This window comes from Apus apus, chromosome 3, assembly GCF_020740795.1.
Source record: "Apus apus isolate bApuApu2 chromosome 3, bApuApu2.pri.cur, whole genome shotgun sequence".
NCBI lineage: Eukaryota > Metazoa > Chordata > Aves > Apodiformes > Apodidae > Apus > Apus apus.
Window position 1 is genome coordinate 73,330,284 of NC_067284.1, and position 13,611 is coordinate 73,343,894.

The 13,611-nt window shown below is 39.7% G+C and overlaps 1 protein-coding gene across 3 annotated transcripts in view; it reads left to right on the forward strand.

The window, feature by feature from the left end:
- TTC7A (tetratricopeptide repeat domain 7A) overlaps positions 1 to 13,611 on the forward strand; it is a 177,603-nt gene that overhangs the window by 84,293 nt on the left and 79,699 nt on the right. For all 3 annotated transcript variants that reach the window (XM_051616042.1, XM_051616041.1, XM_051616043.1), the window contains one exon: positions 477 to 637. In XM_051616042.1, the coding sequence (XP_051472002.1) occupies positions 477 to 637 (161 nt within the window). The remainder of the gene's footprint in view (positions 1 to 476; positions 638 to 13,611) is intronic.

The window sequence follows — 13,611 nt, forward strand, 5'->3', positions numbered from 1 at the left end:
AAATGACACACTGCTGCTGTGAGTGTTAGGGCTGCTCTTTACATCATGGCTTGCAAAGATATTTTCTTTCTGACAGCGTTTGAATCCTGACTTTAGCCTTGAACAATTCAAACTCAGTTTTTATGTTCTTGATTGTTCTTCATGAAGGCCCTTGTGCAACCATCACAAAAGACAAAATGCAGCAGAAATGTGTAATGTCTGACCCAGGTGAAGATCCAGCCACCCATCCTAGAAAATGGAATAGAGAATTGGGCCTCCATAGTGGGTATGTTTACAGCATGGAAGCACCATGCCAAAGTAAGAGGGGATTGACTGGATCAGGTCTGCTGCTCCATTTATAAGCAGTGATTTAGTAATGCCACAGACTCCTTTATCTAGCAGGTGTGTTTTTTTCAAGCAGTGCAGTCTGTTAATTTTGCTAAACTGTTCAGATAGTAGAAATGTGTTCTTTTTATTTCTACCCCATCTTCTCCCAGATTTCTGATGCTATAGAACATCTTCAAGAAGCACTACAACTATGCAAAGATGACATGAATTCACTTCATCTACTGGCCCTCCTCTTTTCAGCTCAGAAGCACTATCAACATGCGCTGGATGTCATCAACATGGCTGTTGTTGAATATCCAGAAAGCTTTAGGTAAGAGTTGTTGCATGGTGCAATATATCCAATCAGGAATGATCTGCTCACTTAGCTCTGTTGTTCTCAGTTACATGCAAGGAGCCTGTTAAATCAAGTGTGCTACTGGTGTGGCACTGTCCTCCTAGGTATATACTATGAAGCTAAAACATGTGAGGCTTATGGTATTATTTTTTTTATGGTCTTTCTGTTTTTTTAAAATTAATCCTTCTGCGTATTTGCTTTCAAAGTATTTGACTTTCTGTGTTGTGCTCATGGTGTTTTCTCCCACATACCTCCCTGTACTTTTTCATGTGTCACTTTACACATGGATAAATGAGTGTGAGACAATTATAATGATGTCTGTCTGTATCACCATTTTGCATTTTGTAAACTTCCTGGTTAAAGATAAACAAATTCTTCATGTATTGACCATTCTTTTGATGCTCATGACACAATTTGCTGCAATAGCACAGCTGAGGAAAAAAAAACAGTTGAAAATCCCAAGGTGCAATAACATATAGCTGAAAGGATGGTTTGGCTGCCTCAAGAGCAGGTTTGAACCTGCACAGACTTCTTGGAGCCAGAGGTTTCCACTGTTCTAAGTTTGACTCAGTTCTTCATCCATCCAAGGGAGATAAATTGAATTCCTTGCTATTTACTGTCATGACCTTTCAAAACAATTAATTTGTTCTGTGCAAAATTTAAAGCTGCTGTGGTACTTCCTGGTGATTGCATACTAGCTGAGCTTCCTAGCCAGACTGCAAAAAATCCTGTTGCATTGCTGGAAGACCAGCTTCTCTGAATTGCCTGTATTTAACTGTTTTAAACTTGTGCAATATTGTTTTTAGACAGCCTTCTTTCTCAGTGGAGAGAAGGAGCAGCCTCCAGAGGTGTAGTGCAGCAGCTGAGTGGGACGTTGTCTAAACCAGAGCAAAGGAAAGTCACTAGTGAGACTGAGGCTATTTAAATGTGGGCTTAAGTGCTTTAGGATATTTTAGAACTAGGGTGCTATATCAGCATGTAATTCTTTTCATTGTGAGTTACATGTTGCCATTTAAAATAGCTATCCCCCCTGTGTTTTTGAGGTACCTTGTGTATATCTGGGGAGCTAAGACTGTCAGTGCACATCTTTGAGAAAGAAGCAAAGATTAGTAATGGAAAAGATCTTAACATTATGTCAATATCTCTTCAGTGTGAACATGCGTATGATGAAACAGGAAATACTCCAATGGCTGCTAAATGATGTTTTGTGGTTTGAAAATGAGATGCATAGTTAAACCCATGTTGTGCACTCGAAGATCACATCATATAGTCAGAGGTCAGGTGTTCATTGAGAACTGCAAACATCCAAAGATAGGTAAGACAAAGGTGAAAGAGGAAGAAGAAACTGATTGTTTATGTGAGGAAAAGAGTATTCGTCATGTCAGATGAACTAACTTGGTCCATCAAGTCCTGGATCTTTCCTGCAGCAGCTATAAATAGTTTGTTGTAGGGGAGGACAATACAAAGAAAACTTGGTGTGCAAAGTAGCTTGGAGGGCTGCTGGGTAGGTTCCTTTATGCTCTCTGCTAATCTGATTTCCCCAAAGCAGGAAAGAATATTATCTCCTATGCTTCTATCAGTGCCAATCTTCATGTGTGAAAATACTTTGCAAGGAGTGTCAGAATAGGTTGTTTCTGGTAGGAACAATGTTGGCAGTGAAAGCCATAAGTTCATGCTTACTCCTATACACAGACTTCCCAGAAGGTGTGCTCTTGGAAGAGCCTCGCTTTGCTCCCTGCATGCATGTTACACAGTTGGCAGTGAAACTCTCTCACAGGTACACAGGGATTCAGGAGTAGGCTCTGGCTTCTTGCCTCTGCTGCTATGACTACCCTGTCTCAGTCTGGGTCTTTCTCTAAACCGTCCAGGAAATAACTGAAAAGTAATGGAACGGAGGTGTATCAGAGTTGCAGGATCAAAAAAAAAAACATTTAGAAGACTTTTTACAAGTGTTTCTGAAGAAAAAGAAGGACCTGAATCCAATGGGGAACAGGGGGGAACAAGAAGAGTAACAGAATACTTCATGTAAATAGTATAGGCAAGTTCAACCACAATATTTTAAACCTGTATTTAAAAGTGATTGATTATTTTTCCCAACAGAAATTTATATGAACCAGGCAACTGTGTAAAGTGGTGCCTGGGGACTCTCTTCCTAAAGACAGCTCTTTTTGGAAGCGTAGTTTGATTGCATGCATCAAGAAAAGAAGATGAAAGCTGCATTACGGGACCTTAGGGCTCCGTAGATGGGAAAAACCGTAAGCATTACCTGGATATATATCCTAAACAAAAGACAAAATAAGACATAAAATAATAAGGTCTTAGCTGGCCCAGCCTTCAGAAATCTCATCCTGTTTTGTTGGTCCCTGACTGTATGTAATTAAGATGAGTTTGTTCCTGCTTGGTTTATTTTCATATTAAATTATTTCATTATATGTTTTAAAGAAGGAATCATTCAGGATGTCACGTAGTTGGTTAGTGATAAAAGCAACTGGAAAAAATATACTGCATTGCTCAGCTAGCACACAGCATCCTTTGGCATGAGCTCCGTGCCCTCTGTTGGAGGGTTTAAACTTAGACCATTTACTTCACATTTCAGTGGTCAGCATGGTGCATAGGGAGGAGGGATATGAAAGCTAGACCCTGAATAAGATGACATGAGCTGCAACATTTTGGATTGAGCTGTTGGAGAAGTGTTAAAAGAACAGATGGATATCTCAAAGCACAAATTGTTCCGAAAAATGAACTTAGGAAGATCACTTCTTGAAAAGCAGCATATAGGAGCAAAAGCATAACATTACAGTCAGTGAATGGCTGAATTTTTGAGCACTTGGATGTACTGTCAAACAAAGACAGAGGAAGACTGGATACAGGAAGAATGAGACCTACCTCTGTTGGACGTATCGCAAGATGAAGTGAATCAGAAGAAATGCACTTCCTTGCTAAGACTATGAAAGATAGAAGCAGTAGCAACCTTTACATAGGAGGTATCACCTGAAAAATCGCTGACTCCTGTGAAGGAAAACTGTGCAGGATAAAACCTAGTGTTTTTACATCCTGTCAGCATTGGTACACTTTTATAAGCACTAAAGAATGCAGTACCAACAGTTGATTTTGGTACATATTTCAAAGTGCTATCTCCAGCACATCTGACTCACCAACTATTCCAGAGACTGGTTTGATCTCTGGTCATCCTCCAGCTCTAATTGGTTAGCTCCAGCACTGGGAAAAAATTAAGTCTGTACCTAGCCTGAGATTGGAAATAGGATATCAATTTTATGGATACTCTATTACTTTATAGTTGCTCCCACACGGCTTGTCAGAACCTATCCTGATGTTTGCCAGCTTGTTTTTTTGTCTCCTGGACAGCCCCCCATTAAGCTAGAACAATAATTCTTCTGGTATAACACACAACAACTTCTAATCACTGCCCAGTGTGAGAGTGAATGTTTTATTAAATGATCGTGTCTTTATATTTGTAGCAGTTCTGCATCTGACATAGGAGTCATAGCTCTCTTACTAGCTGCTAATAATCTTTCTCTTCCTAAACTGTAAATCACTATTCTGTTGCTTTCAGAGTCTCAAAACTAGTTTTAAAGAGAAATCAAACTTTTGCAGAGCGCAGCTATTCTACACATAAAGACTCAAAAAAAAGCAGGTGAGTTGGTGTTTCAGAGCAATGTAGCTGTCAAATGCAGCTGCCTTTGTTATACCCAGATATTTGCTATCACAAAAGTAGCTGCTGTAAATGTAGCGCAAAAAAGCTTAGACGGCCAAGAAACATTAAATGTGTATCTTGGAGATCATAAATAAAAAGGGAAGTAAATTTCTTATGGGCAATTGTGTTTGTTTTCTTGGTGTTGTTTTAATAGAAAGTTTTTTGCTGCAGCAAGCCCTCAAAATACAAAGTCTTCTTCTAGATTAGAAGCAGGTTACTGACAGCAAATGTCCTTGACTTCTTCACTAATTTTATTAAGGACTTGAGGAGTAATTGTCTGGCAAGATTTATTTGTCATAGTCTGGTGCAGACTGGGGAGAGCTATTCTCTGGTTTATAATGTAATTTTCCAGATGCTTCCACTCACAACAACAACAAAAAAACCAAACCCAATATAAAATCAGGATCACAAAATGCATTATTAAACTGGCATTTCCAGTATGATTTCTCTTTCCATTCGTTACTTTTCAGGTTTTTTCTTGTATGTTGAAAATAAACAACTTGTGCTGCCTTTGAGCAATATCTTCATGTACTACATTGTTGACAGACATAAAGCAGAACTGTCTTTTTGCCTAGAACCTTCAGAGGGAATAAGGAGTCAGTTATCTCTCAGTCAATGGTTTGCAAACCCTTGTGTTATGCCTAGTGTATACTACAGTTTTTGTGCCAAGATTCTTGTACCTTCCACCCCACCCTCCTCACCCTCAGGTAGTACAATTGTGTATGCTGTAGTATGGTTATACCACTGTTCTCATTAAAGTGATGATGACCTCACTTAGCTTTAGAAGTATGACTTCAGAGAATGAGATCAGCATGTTTGGTTTCAGTTCATCATTACACAAGAGGCAAAATCTTGCGAGCAGACTTGGTGATGAAACAGCTTATTAAAATTCTCAGCATATAGTTTTGTTTGCTGAATTCTGTAAGAGTTCAGAGGATCTATACCAGGTATAAAATAGAATTTTGGCTGTAGCATTTGATCATGCTGGATAACTTTTATAAATAGGATATTCAAAACTCTTTAAGGGTGGAGCTTTTATAAGTTGTCTTTTTGTAGTGGTGTGTTCACACCCTGGCTGAAGAGAGTGACACACAAATGTTTTTATCTTTGTATTGATGCCCCAGACAATCATACAAAGTCATAAAAAAGGAAGTATGTACTTGGATGATGTGACAGTACTGTGCTACAAAACCAGAAAACATGTATTAGGCTTCCATGATTCACTTAAACAAAAGAGTTGTGTTATGTGGAGTTTTAAAGGATGAGCTGGAATTTTTCTGTGGTAACAATGACTGATTTTGTTGGCATCTTATGAATCCTTGTTTTTATAAAATTAATGTTAAAAATTGTGGTGAAATATTGCAATAATCAGGGTTATACTCTGTGGAACTGGTAATGATACTGAGTATTTGTATGCCAAAGGTACGAAGAGAAAGCTTTAAGCTAGTCTCCTGAATCTTGTAGCACAGATGCTTAAAGCTTAAAAGAATTTTAGAAACAGAAATCTAAGGGTTTTTTTTTGGCTTGGATCTATTTCCACGTCTTTAGCTTTTTTTTCTTTTCTTTTTTTTTTTTTGCCCTGGATGACGAGGAAACGGAATGCGTTGAGTTACTGTGTCCAAGATTGGATTCCCATTTTGTCAGGTTGAAACTGATGTGTTCACACCTTTGTAAAAATCACAGTCTGATCTAAAACAAAAATTGAGTAGCTGAGCATGGTAGCCTTCTATCCACCATCTTAATGCAATGGGAACAAGTATCCTCCTAGCTGGTAGATGTCTTTTTGTGCCAGGAATGGATTTCTGTAAGTGTACTCATCAGTTTATCTTAAAATTATATGGGTGGATTCAGTGGTACATGGGGAGAATTCCATTCTCTCATAGCACAGGGTTCAGAATATGAATAAAAGTTGTTAGAGCTTAGGGAGGAAGCCTACTGCAAGCTTTTTTTCACCCCAATGGTATGAAAAGAAGCAGCAGCCATACCATTTTCCAACCTTAGTAGCAATGGCTTGATTCTTTCCTCTAGATGAAAAAACAGCTTTATTTCATAGTATCTCTTTTTTTTTTTTTTTTTTTCCCCCCCCTACCATCTCAGTAAATAGCTACTGCCTCCATTCACTTAAGACCTTTCTAGTGAGTAGCAGTGCTTCTAGATGCTGGTTTTGACATCAGAGAGGTAGTACAAGTTCTGCAAATGCATAGGCTTCACTTCAGAAATTCAGGAATAAATTCTAAAATGCAGGGATAGATTTGAGATGCTCTGTACATCAGAGCAATTTATTTGTGTAAAAGCAGGAAGTAACTGTGCTTGAGACTTGACGCTCAGATTTTGTGAGTTTTCCTGTAGGTTCCTGCTGTGTATTTGTTGGGGCTGCTACCTTGTTTTTGATGTGACATTTAAGACTTAGTGACTACTGATAAGCCAGAGGAAAATGAAACCTACAAACCACTCTGTGGTAGTCATAACTGGCTAAGTTACTTGTTGATCTTTAAAATTTGTGTTTGCTTGATGAGTCAGGCTTTAATAGAGTAAACTTGGACCACTCAGCACGTCTGCTTTTTGAAACAGCATAATGCCAATTTTATATTCCTCTGCATTTATCTCCTACAATTGACTTCTTGGCAATACTTTGTCACCTGGTTAGAGAAATGGATGCTTTTTGGTTCCTGCTGGCTCACTTCAGTGTATTGTATGTATCTGCCGTATAAGTGAGTTAGTCCAGTGTACAGGGGGGTTGCATAGGATGCCATCTTTTATTAGCAGCTTCAGGCATCAGTTTCTGCTGGAAAACATGGTTTAGAATCTTCTTGAACTGAACTCCTTCAAGGCTGTCTTATGGATATGGATAAAGGAAGAAACAAAATGCCCTGCTTGGCTGTTTTTCATCTTTGTACATCTAGTGAAGGTGAAGGCTGTGGAAAGTCTGCTGTCAAACATACAGATCTGATAATCTGGAATTGTTTCCTGAGGCTCTCAGAAGCTGATTACCAGAGGAGCAGAGGAAGATATGTTGGAGTTTTTTTTCTTATGATGTATTCCTGGATTTTCTGAAACCTTTCAAAAGACTCCAATGCAAGCATAATCAAAAGTCTCTTTTTAGGACTGGGAATTTATTTTTCAGAATGAAGAGCATCAGCTATATTAGCATTCATTGATAATTACTATTTATAATAATTTCTGGAAAACACGGGTCCTGAAATACAGAGGCATGAATGTTACGCTTAGCAAATCATGTTCTAGTGCAGTAAATGACTTACTAGTAAGTTTGCAGTGCAGTCAAGCCATGTTTTCTTTCAGATGAATATTGTGCTCTGATCACTCAAGAAAAAGCTTGGGTTTTTTTATCTTCAGCTCAAAATTTCAGCCTCAAGTGCTTTCTACTCTAAGGCCCTAGTAGTATTTATCTAATGAGAAGAGCAGAAAATATTTTGATTTTTATTATATTCTTCTTCAAAAAGGAGAGGGAGGTGAAAGTATTCAGACTTTCTCAAGAACTCACCACAGAACAGAAACTGAATATGGTAATTTTTCAGCCACAAATGTGGCTTTTACCTTCTAAAAACAAGGCAAGTCCTTGCCCTTCACTCTCAGAAACAGTAGTAATAATTGTGTCTTGGTAGGTCTCCTTCTGTTAATGTTGATATTAATGTCTGCAAAACAAAGTATATAAGCAGGCATAGCTGTACTATTTCATATTAGTAAGTATTCATGTTATTTAGTATTTTCATCTGTTAGTAAAGAGAATGATGGAGATGTTACAACAGAGATACTAATATAGAAGAGCTGCATTATTAACATGTCTGTAAAAATGTCCAGATGTATTCTTTACTATGATAACATTTTTACAACACAAAAAGGGTAGTATGAAAAAATTTCCTCTTTGCTTTATTCATTTTTAACTTGACTTGAAGCTTCCTGTTATGTATGTAGTTCACCAGTAAGTTTGTGATTGTTTTAGGAGGAAGGGTGAACATGAGGGTGGAGAGTTAAACAGTCAAATCAAGTGTCATAGTCGTTAGCAGAATTCTTCCTACATGGACCAACAGAAAATTTGACCCAGAACTATGTAAGTATGACCTAGAATTGTATTTCTCAGCATTGTGACTGGAAATGCAAACTACTGGAGATCTAGTAGGTTAGCAGTTGAACGCAGTGACCTCTAACTCTAATTCTCTATGAGCTGGAGAAGTGGCATGAGGATGATAACCAGCACCTCAAATGAAGATCATACAAGTAATCAGTTGCACTGAAATTCATGGGGAAAAGATACCTGGATAATTTTTTTCCCTGTAATCCGACCATTTGCATCTGAGCACTTGAAATAACTTGATATTATACTGTAGTTTTTCTTGTATTTTCTCAGGACAAGGTTTATGCCTTTCCCGTGTTGGTAGAGAGTGTAGCACAGCAGGGCTCTGAACCCAGCTGAGAATATAGCATGCCACTGTAATCTGTGTAATGAGCAGGAGAGGTGGCCAGCTGGTCCTTCCACAGGTGGGAGGCAAGGGAGCTGCAAGGACCTGCACTACTGAGTGAAGGAGGGAGCCAAACCTCCCACCCTGTGCATTCCAGCAACCAGTTGTTTTGTCTGGTGCATCTTGGCTTAATAGATTTCACTAATGTTTGGTGGGAAAAATAGCAAAGTAAGAGTGCCATAACTTAATGGGAAACAAAGGGATACTATACAGGTGTAAGAACAGAGTCTTCTACAGCCTTCTTCAGGCCATTGCGGCTGTAGTGCTTGAAGAGACTGCTGTGACAAAGCCTTGCAAAAATGACACTTGAGGAATGTGTGGCATCTCCCTACCCCCAGGTGAATGTGCCAAGGGCAGTGGGCCTGCCAAATAAGGATGCTAGACTGTCCTCACCAGGAGCAAAGAAACAGCTGGTGCACACAAGGAAGCATCAGTTGTAAAGGGTTGTCCACACTGATGGAGCTGCTCTTTGAAGGGATGTGGCTGGGCCAACTTCAGCCCAGCTCCTCAGGCTGCTGGTGACAGAATCTCCAAAGAGACAGGGGTCTGTGTAGGTGAGCTGCCCAGCTGTTTGCGCTTGCACCCTGGAGCCTTGTGGACCCCGTGGGCTACCTTGGACTGCACAGCAGCAGTTCAGCTGGGCATCGACTAGCTTGATCGTGTCAAGCTGCAGCAGCTGCCAGCAAGGCAAGCGAAATATGGGTGGTAAATAGCACTAGATAGCAGCAGAAGACTTGGGGAGTAAAAAGGTCAGAGGTTTTCCTGGCCTGCACAAACCAAGCACAGCCTGATGCACAGAGCAGTCCCCAAGGCTTAGATGTCCCACATACTTCATTAAAACAAAACAAAACAACCCATAAATGCAGCTCAGGAAACCACTGGTAAGCGGCATGGGGCCAGTGTTCATTTGGAGAAGTTCATGCTGGTGCCAGCCAGCTCAGCTCATCTTCCTCGAGGAGGATTTTTATTCTACCTGGGATTGCTTTAATCTGTGCTCTTCCTACACCTCCAGGAGGAATGACTCTTGAGAGGGGGAGCACAGACTTCCTCTGCCTCTCTGAGCTACCACTGTAGTGCTGTTCCACAGAAAGACTTACTCAGGGCTGTGCATGGTAGTATTTGGAGTTTATCATTTTGGAGGAATTTTTTTGCATCCAAAGTACTTGTGTGAATTAAGGCTTTTTCTTACACAATTGCATATAGGAGTCAGGATACATATGCTGAATTATCTTTCGATCAAAAATGTTCTGAAACAAAACTGCAGGGTACATTTTCTTGTTTATAGTTCTAGTGTTAAAGCAGATGGAAATGCTTGGAGTCTCCTTTGTTGCCAGAGGTATAAACAATGTCACATCTTAATCAAGAGGCTTCACATTGTGAATTTGGAAATGCCAGCTGGAAAAGGATTTTCTTTTCAAGTTCCCTTTATATATATGTGTATATATATATATATATGTATATGCACTCTTTGGAGCCTTCACACTGGATGAGTTTCAAATATAATAGGGCTTAAAGCCTGCTGTACTGGTGACTCCGGGATTATATTGCTTCTTTCTCAGTGGCAACCAGCAATTGCCTGCTACTTCCCTGGCCACCTGCAAATGTCAAGGGATTGTTTAGCAGGGGCATAGTCCTGTGCAAAATGTCTGTGAGGAAGAGGAAAGGAGATCCTGTAGGGTAATGATGTCCATGTGTGTGTGGTGTGCACTATCTGTGGTTTTGAAGGACAAGAAAACTTGCATCTGAAGCCTCTGGTGCTTGATGTTATTTCTTTTCTCTCTGTACTGCCCCAGACACTGTGTATTTCTTAGTTCTGGTAGCCACATGTTGTCCCACGGATCTAAGACTGTTTTTGAGCCAAGCTCCATTACATTTCTTAAAAATAAAAAATTGAAGAAGCAAAATATATCTGAGTCAAACCTTTGTTTTTTTGAAAAGGACTAACTGGTAGAAAATTATAGAAAGGAAGAGAGTCAAGTAATCTTGAATTAAAATTACCCTTTCAGTTGTATTTTTGGGATATGTAGAAACGAATGTTAAACTTCTGCAGTGTTTATTGTTTAAATCCTATGATGATACTGTGAAGAACACTATATAAATAAGCTGCTGCAGAGGTATTTTACTCAGCTCATTAGCTGTGATATTAACATTGGAAAGCATGTAGAGAATTCTAGTACAGATTTTTTATGTTCTAGATGTCACAGTGGTCTTTAAAGAATGAAGTAACTTCTTCAGATGCCTTACCAGCTCAGAACATACCTAATCCTTGCAGTAGGTTTTTTGTCATCTGTTGTACATCAGGTATTTATACTCTGCTCATTTCTGCGCCTGGATCGCCTGCAAACTCCTCATGCAAACACTACATCTTGTGGGGACAGCCACTTCTGATCTCATCTAATTGGCCCCTGTGCATGCCAGAGCTGGTCTCTCATTTTACAAGGTATAGCAATACGTGCTCTGAATCTGGGAATTCTGGATGAAAACAACATTGTAGCTGAACAATAATTTATTTTTACTCTAACACAGTGTAAGCAACAGTAGAGTGTAAAGTTGCAGTGCCATGAGAAACTAGAAGCAGCGTTCACAAATTATGTATTCCAGCAGGTATTCATTGTTTGCCTACATGGACTAAGCCACTAGTCTGGAATTAGTTGCAAGGTGGGGAAGAGACAGAAATCATTATTTTAGGTGTCACTGCAAGCACTGTTATTACAGGGAAGAACCGATGAAGCACTGTTGTGTCCAAACAGCACCTTAAGGAAATCATATTTCTTGCAGGGTAGGGCAGATTTGCTCTTCAGCACTTAGGAGGCTGTAATAAGCTGTAAGACTGGTTGCAAATAATGGCAATGCTAAAAAAAAAAAACACAACCAAAAAAAAACCCCAAAAAGAACCAACGCATTGCTCTGTCATTGAGAACAAAGCCATATAATATACAGGTTCTCACAAATGAATGAATAAATTCTAAATGCTTCCTCTGATGTGTGAACTCTGAAATTAACACTGCTGATTTCTGCACACTTAAGAATAGTACAGGGTGTCAACACTGAGGGAGGAAGAGAAAGGAAAGGAATGAGAAAGATACCCATCAAGTCGTCTTTAGTGTGCAGATTGCTTAAAGCTTAAGCTATGTAGCATAAATGGCTGCATCTGCCATTCCAGGAGTTAACCACGTAGCCCTGTATCAGCACTGTAGTAGAAAAATTCCTAGTCATTGGCTTAGCCCCGCCCCAGGCGATGCTTACTGCCAGAAAACAAGTGACCTTGGCACTTGTGAGTGCTTCTCTTTGCTTGCAGACAGGTTCTCTTTGGGCTGTTGGCCTCTTAAGAAAAAGGCCAGTATCTAGATTTCAAGCTGAAGAGAAGGAAAGCCATGCTGTTTTGCTCTACCCAGGTAGGGGAAAAAATACAGTTGAGAAGGGTTGCAGATTGCCCAAATCAGACTAGCACATAGTACTGGAGTATCTGCATCAGCTGACTACCTTAAAAAGCTGGGTCCTGTCATCGACCTGTTTTCACTGGGGACCTCATAAGCTACTTTTCCAAGATGATGCATAATAACAGTTTGGCTGAAAATATCCTCTAGATTAACTAGAAAAAAAATATGTATGAAATCAGCATACATTAATGCTAAGAAAGGGAGGATATTTATTTTTACATACTAATGTTTAACTTTATCAAACTAAACTGATAAAAATGTAACAAAACAAAATCACAGCATTGTGGCATATGTGTTTTCTACCTGGTGCTCTTCTAACTGGCTACACACAGTTTTTTCCCAATCAAATTCAGCAGCCTCTCAGCAAATTTTATTAAACTCGATTGCCAGTTTCTTGTGGACATGACAGCTGCTTCACACAGCATAACTGGGGAGGAAGTTACTGTTCATCTTGCTCAGTGCACAATCCAGCCCATCTAAATTCTTTCATGTTTTTAATGTAGATTGTGAACAATGTTGATGATGTTCTCAGCACTTAAACAGTGCCATTAAACCGTTGCTCAAGTGTATGCCCTAATCAACGTTAAAACATTTTGAGTTTGAGCTTGGGATAGGATTTGCAAGCAGGACTGAGCACAGAGCTGGTAGTTTCTGAAGTTTAAGTCTGCAGTTGTGTTGAGGTTTTATGTAACAAATTCCTTATGCCTTAGTCAGGGCCACTTGTAGTGAGAGTAACTATAGTAACAAAACAAAGTTTCTGGCTAGTGAAGGAGTATTTCCAGTGAGCAGGGCATCAGTCTCTGATCCAGACCCTGAAATATGCTTATTTATCAGTTTTGTGTGCAATGCTGTTTTAATAGCTACTACTGTATTTTCAAAGCTAATTAGAAATTTTCATTTGTTTGCTTTTGGTATGGGATTTTTTTTTGCCTAAAACCTATGGAGGGACTTGCTCCTTTTCCCCTCAAATGGAAATATTCTAATTACATTCCTAAGGAAATGAGGATTATGCGGTTGAGCTTTTTGTACCTCGAGCCCTTTCGAAAATTGTGGCTGATTTAAAACGAATTTTGACAGTGTCTCAGAAGTCCTGGTGATCATTATATTTCTGCAAGTTTCCTAAAAGCAGCTGGTTGAGGGGAGGCTGGAGGGGGCATGCAGAGCCCAGCTGTGCTGTGCCAGGGTTGGCAGCCGCAAGCCAGAGGGCAAGCACATGTGCAGCGGGTGTGACCCACAGGGACGTGGCAACAGCACTGGCATAAGCTCTCCCAGAGAGCTCTAGAAAAAGGTCTGGCAAAGGGTGGGAAGCAAAGATTG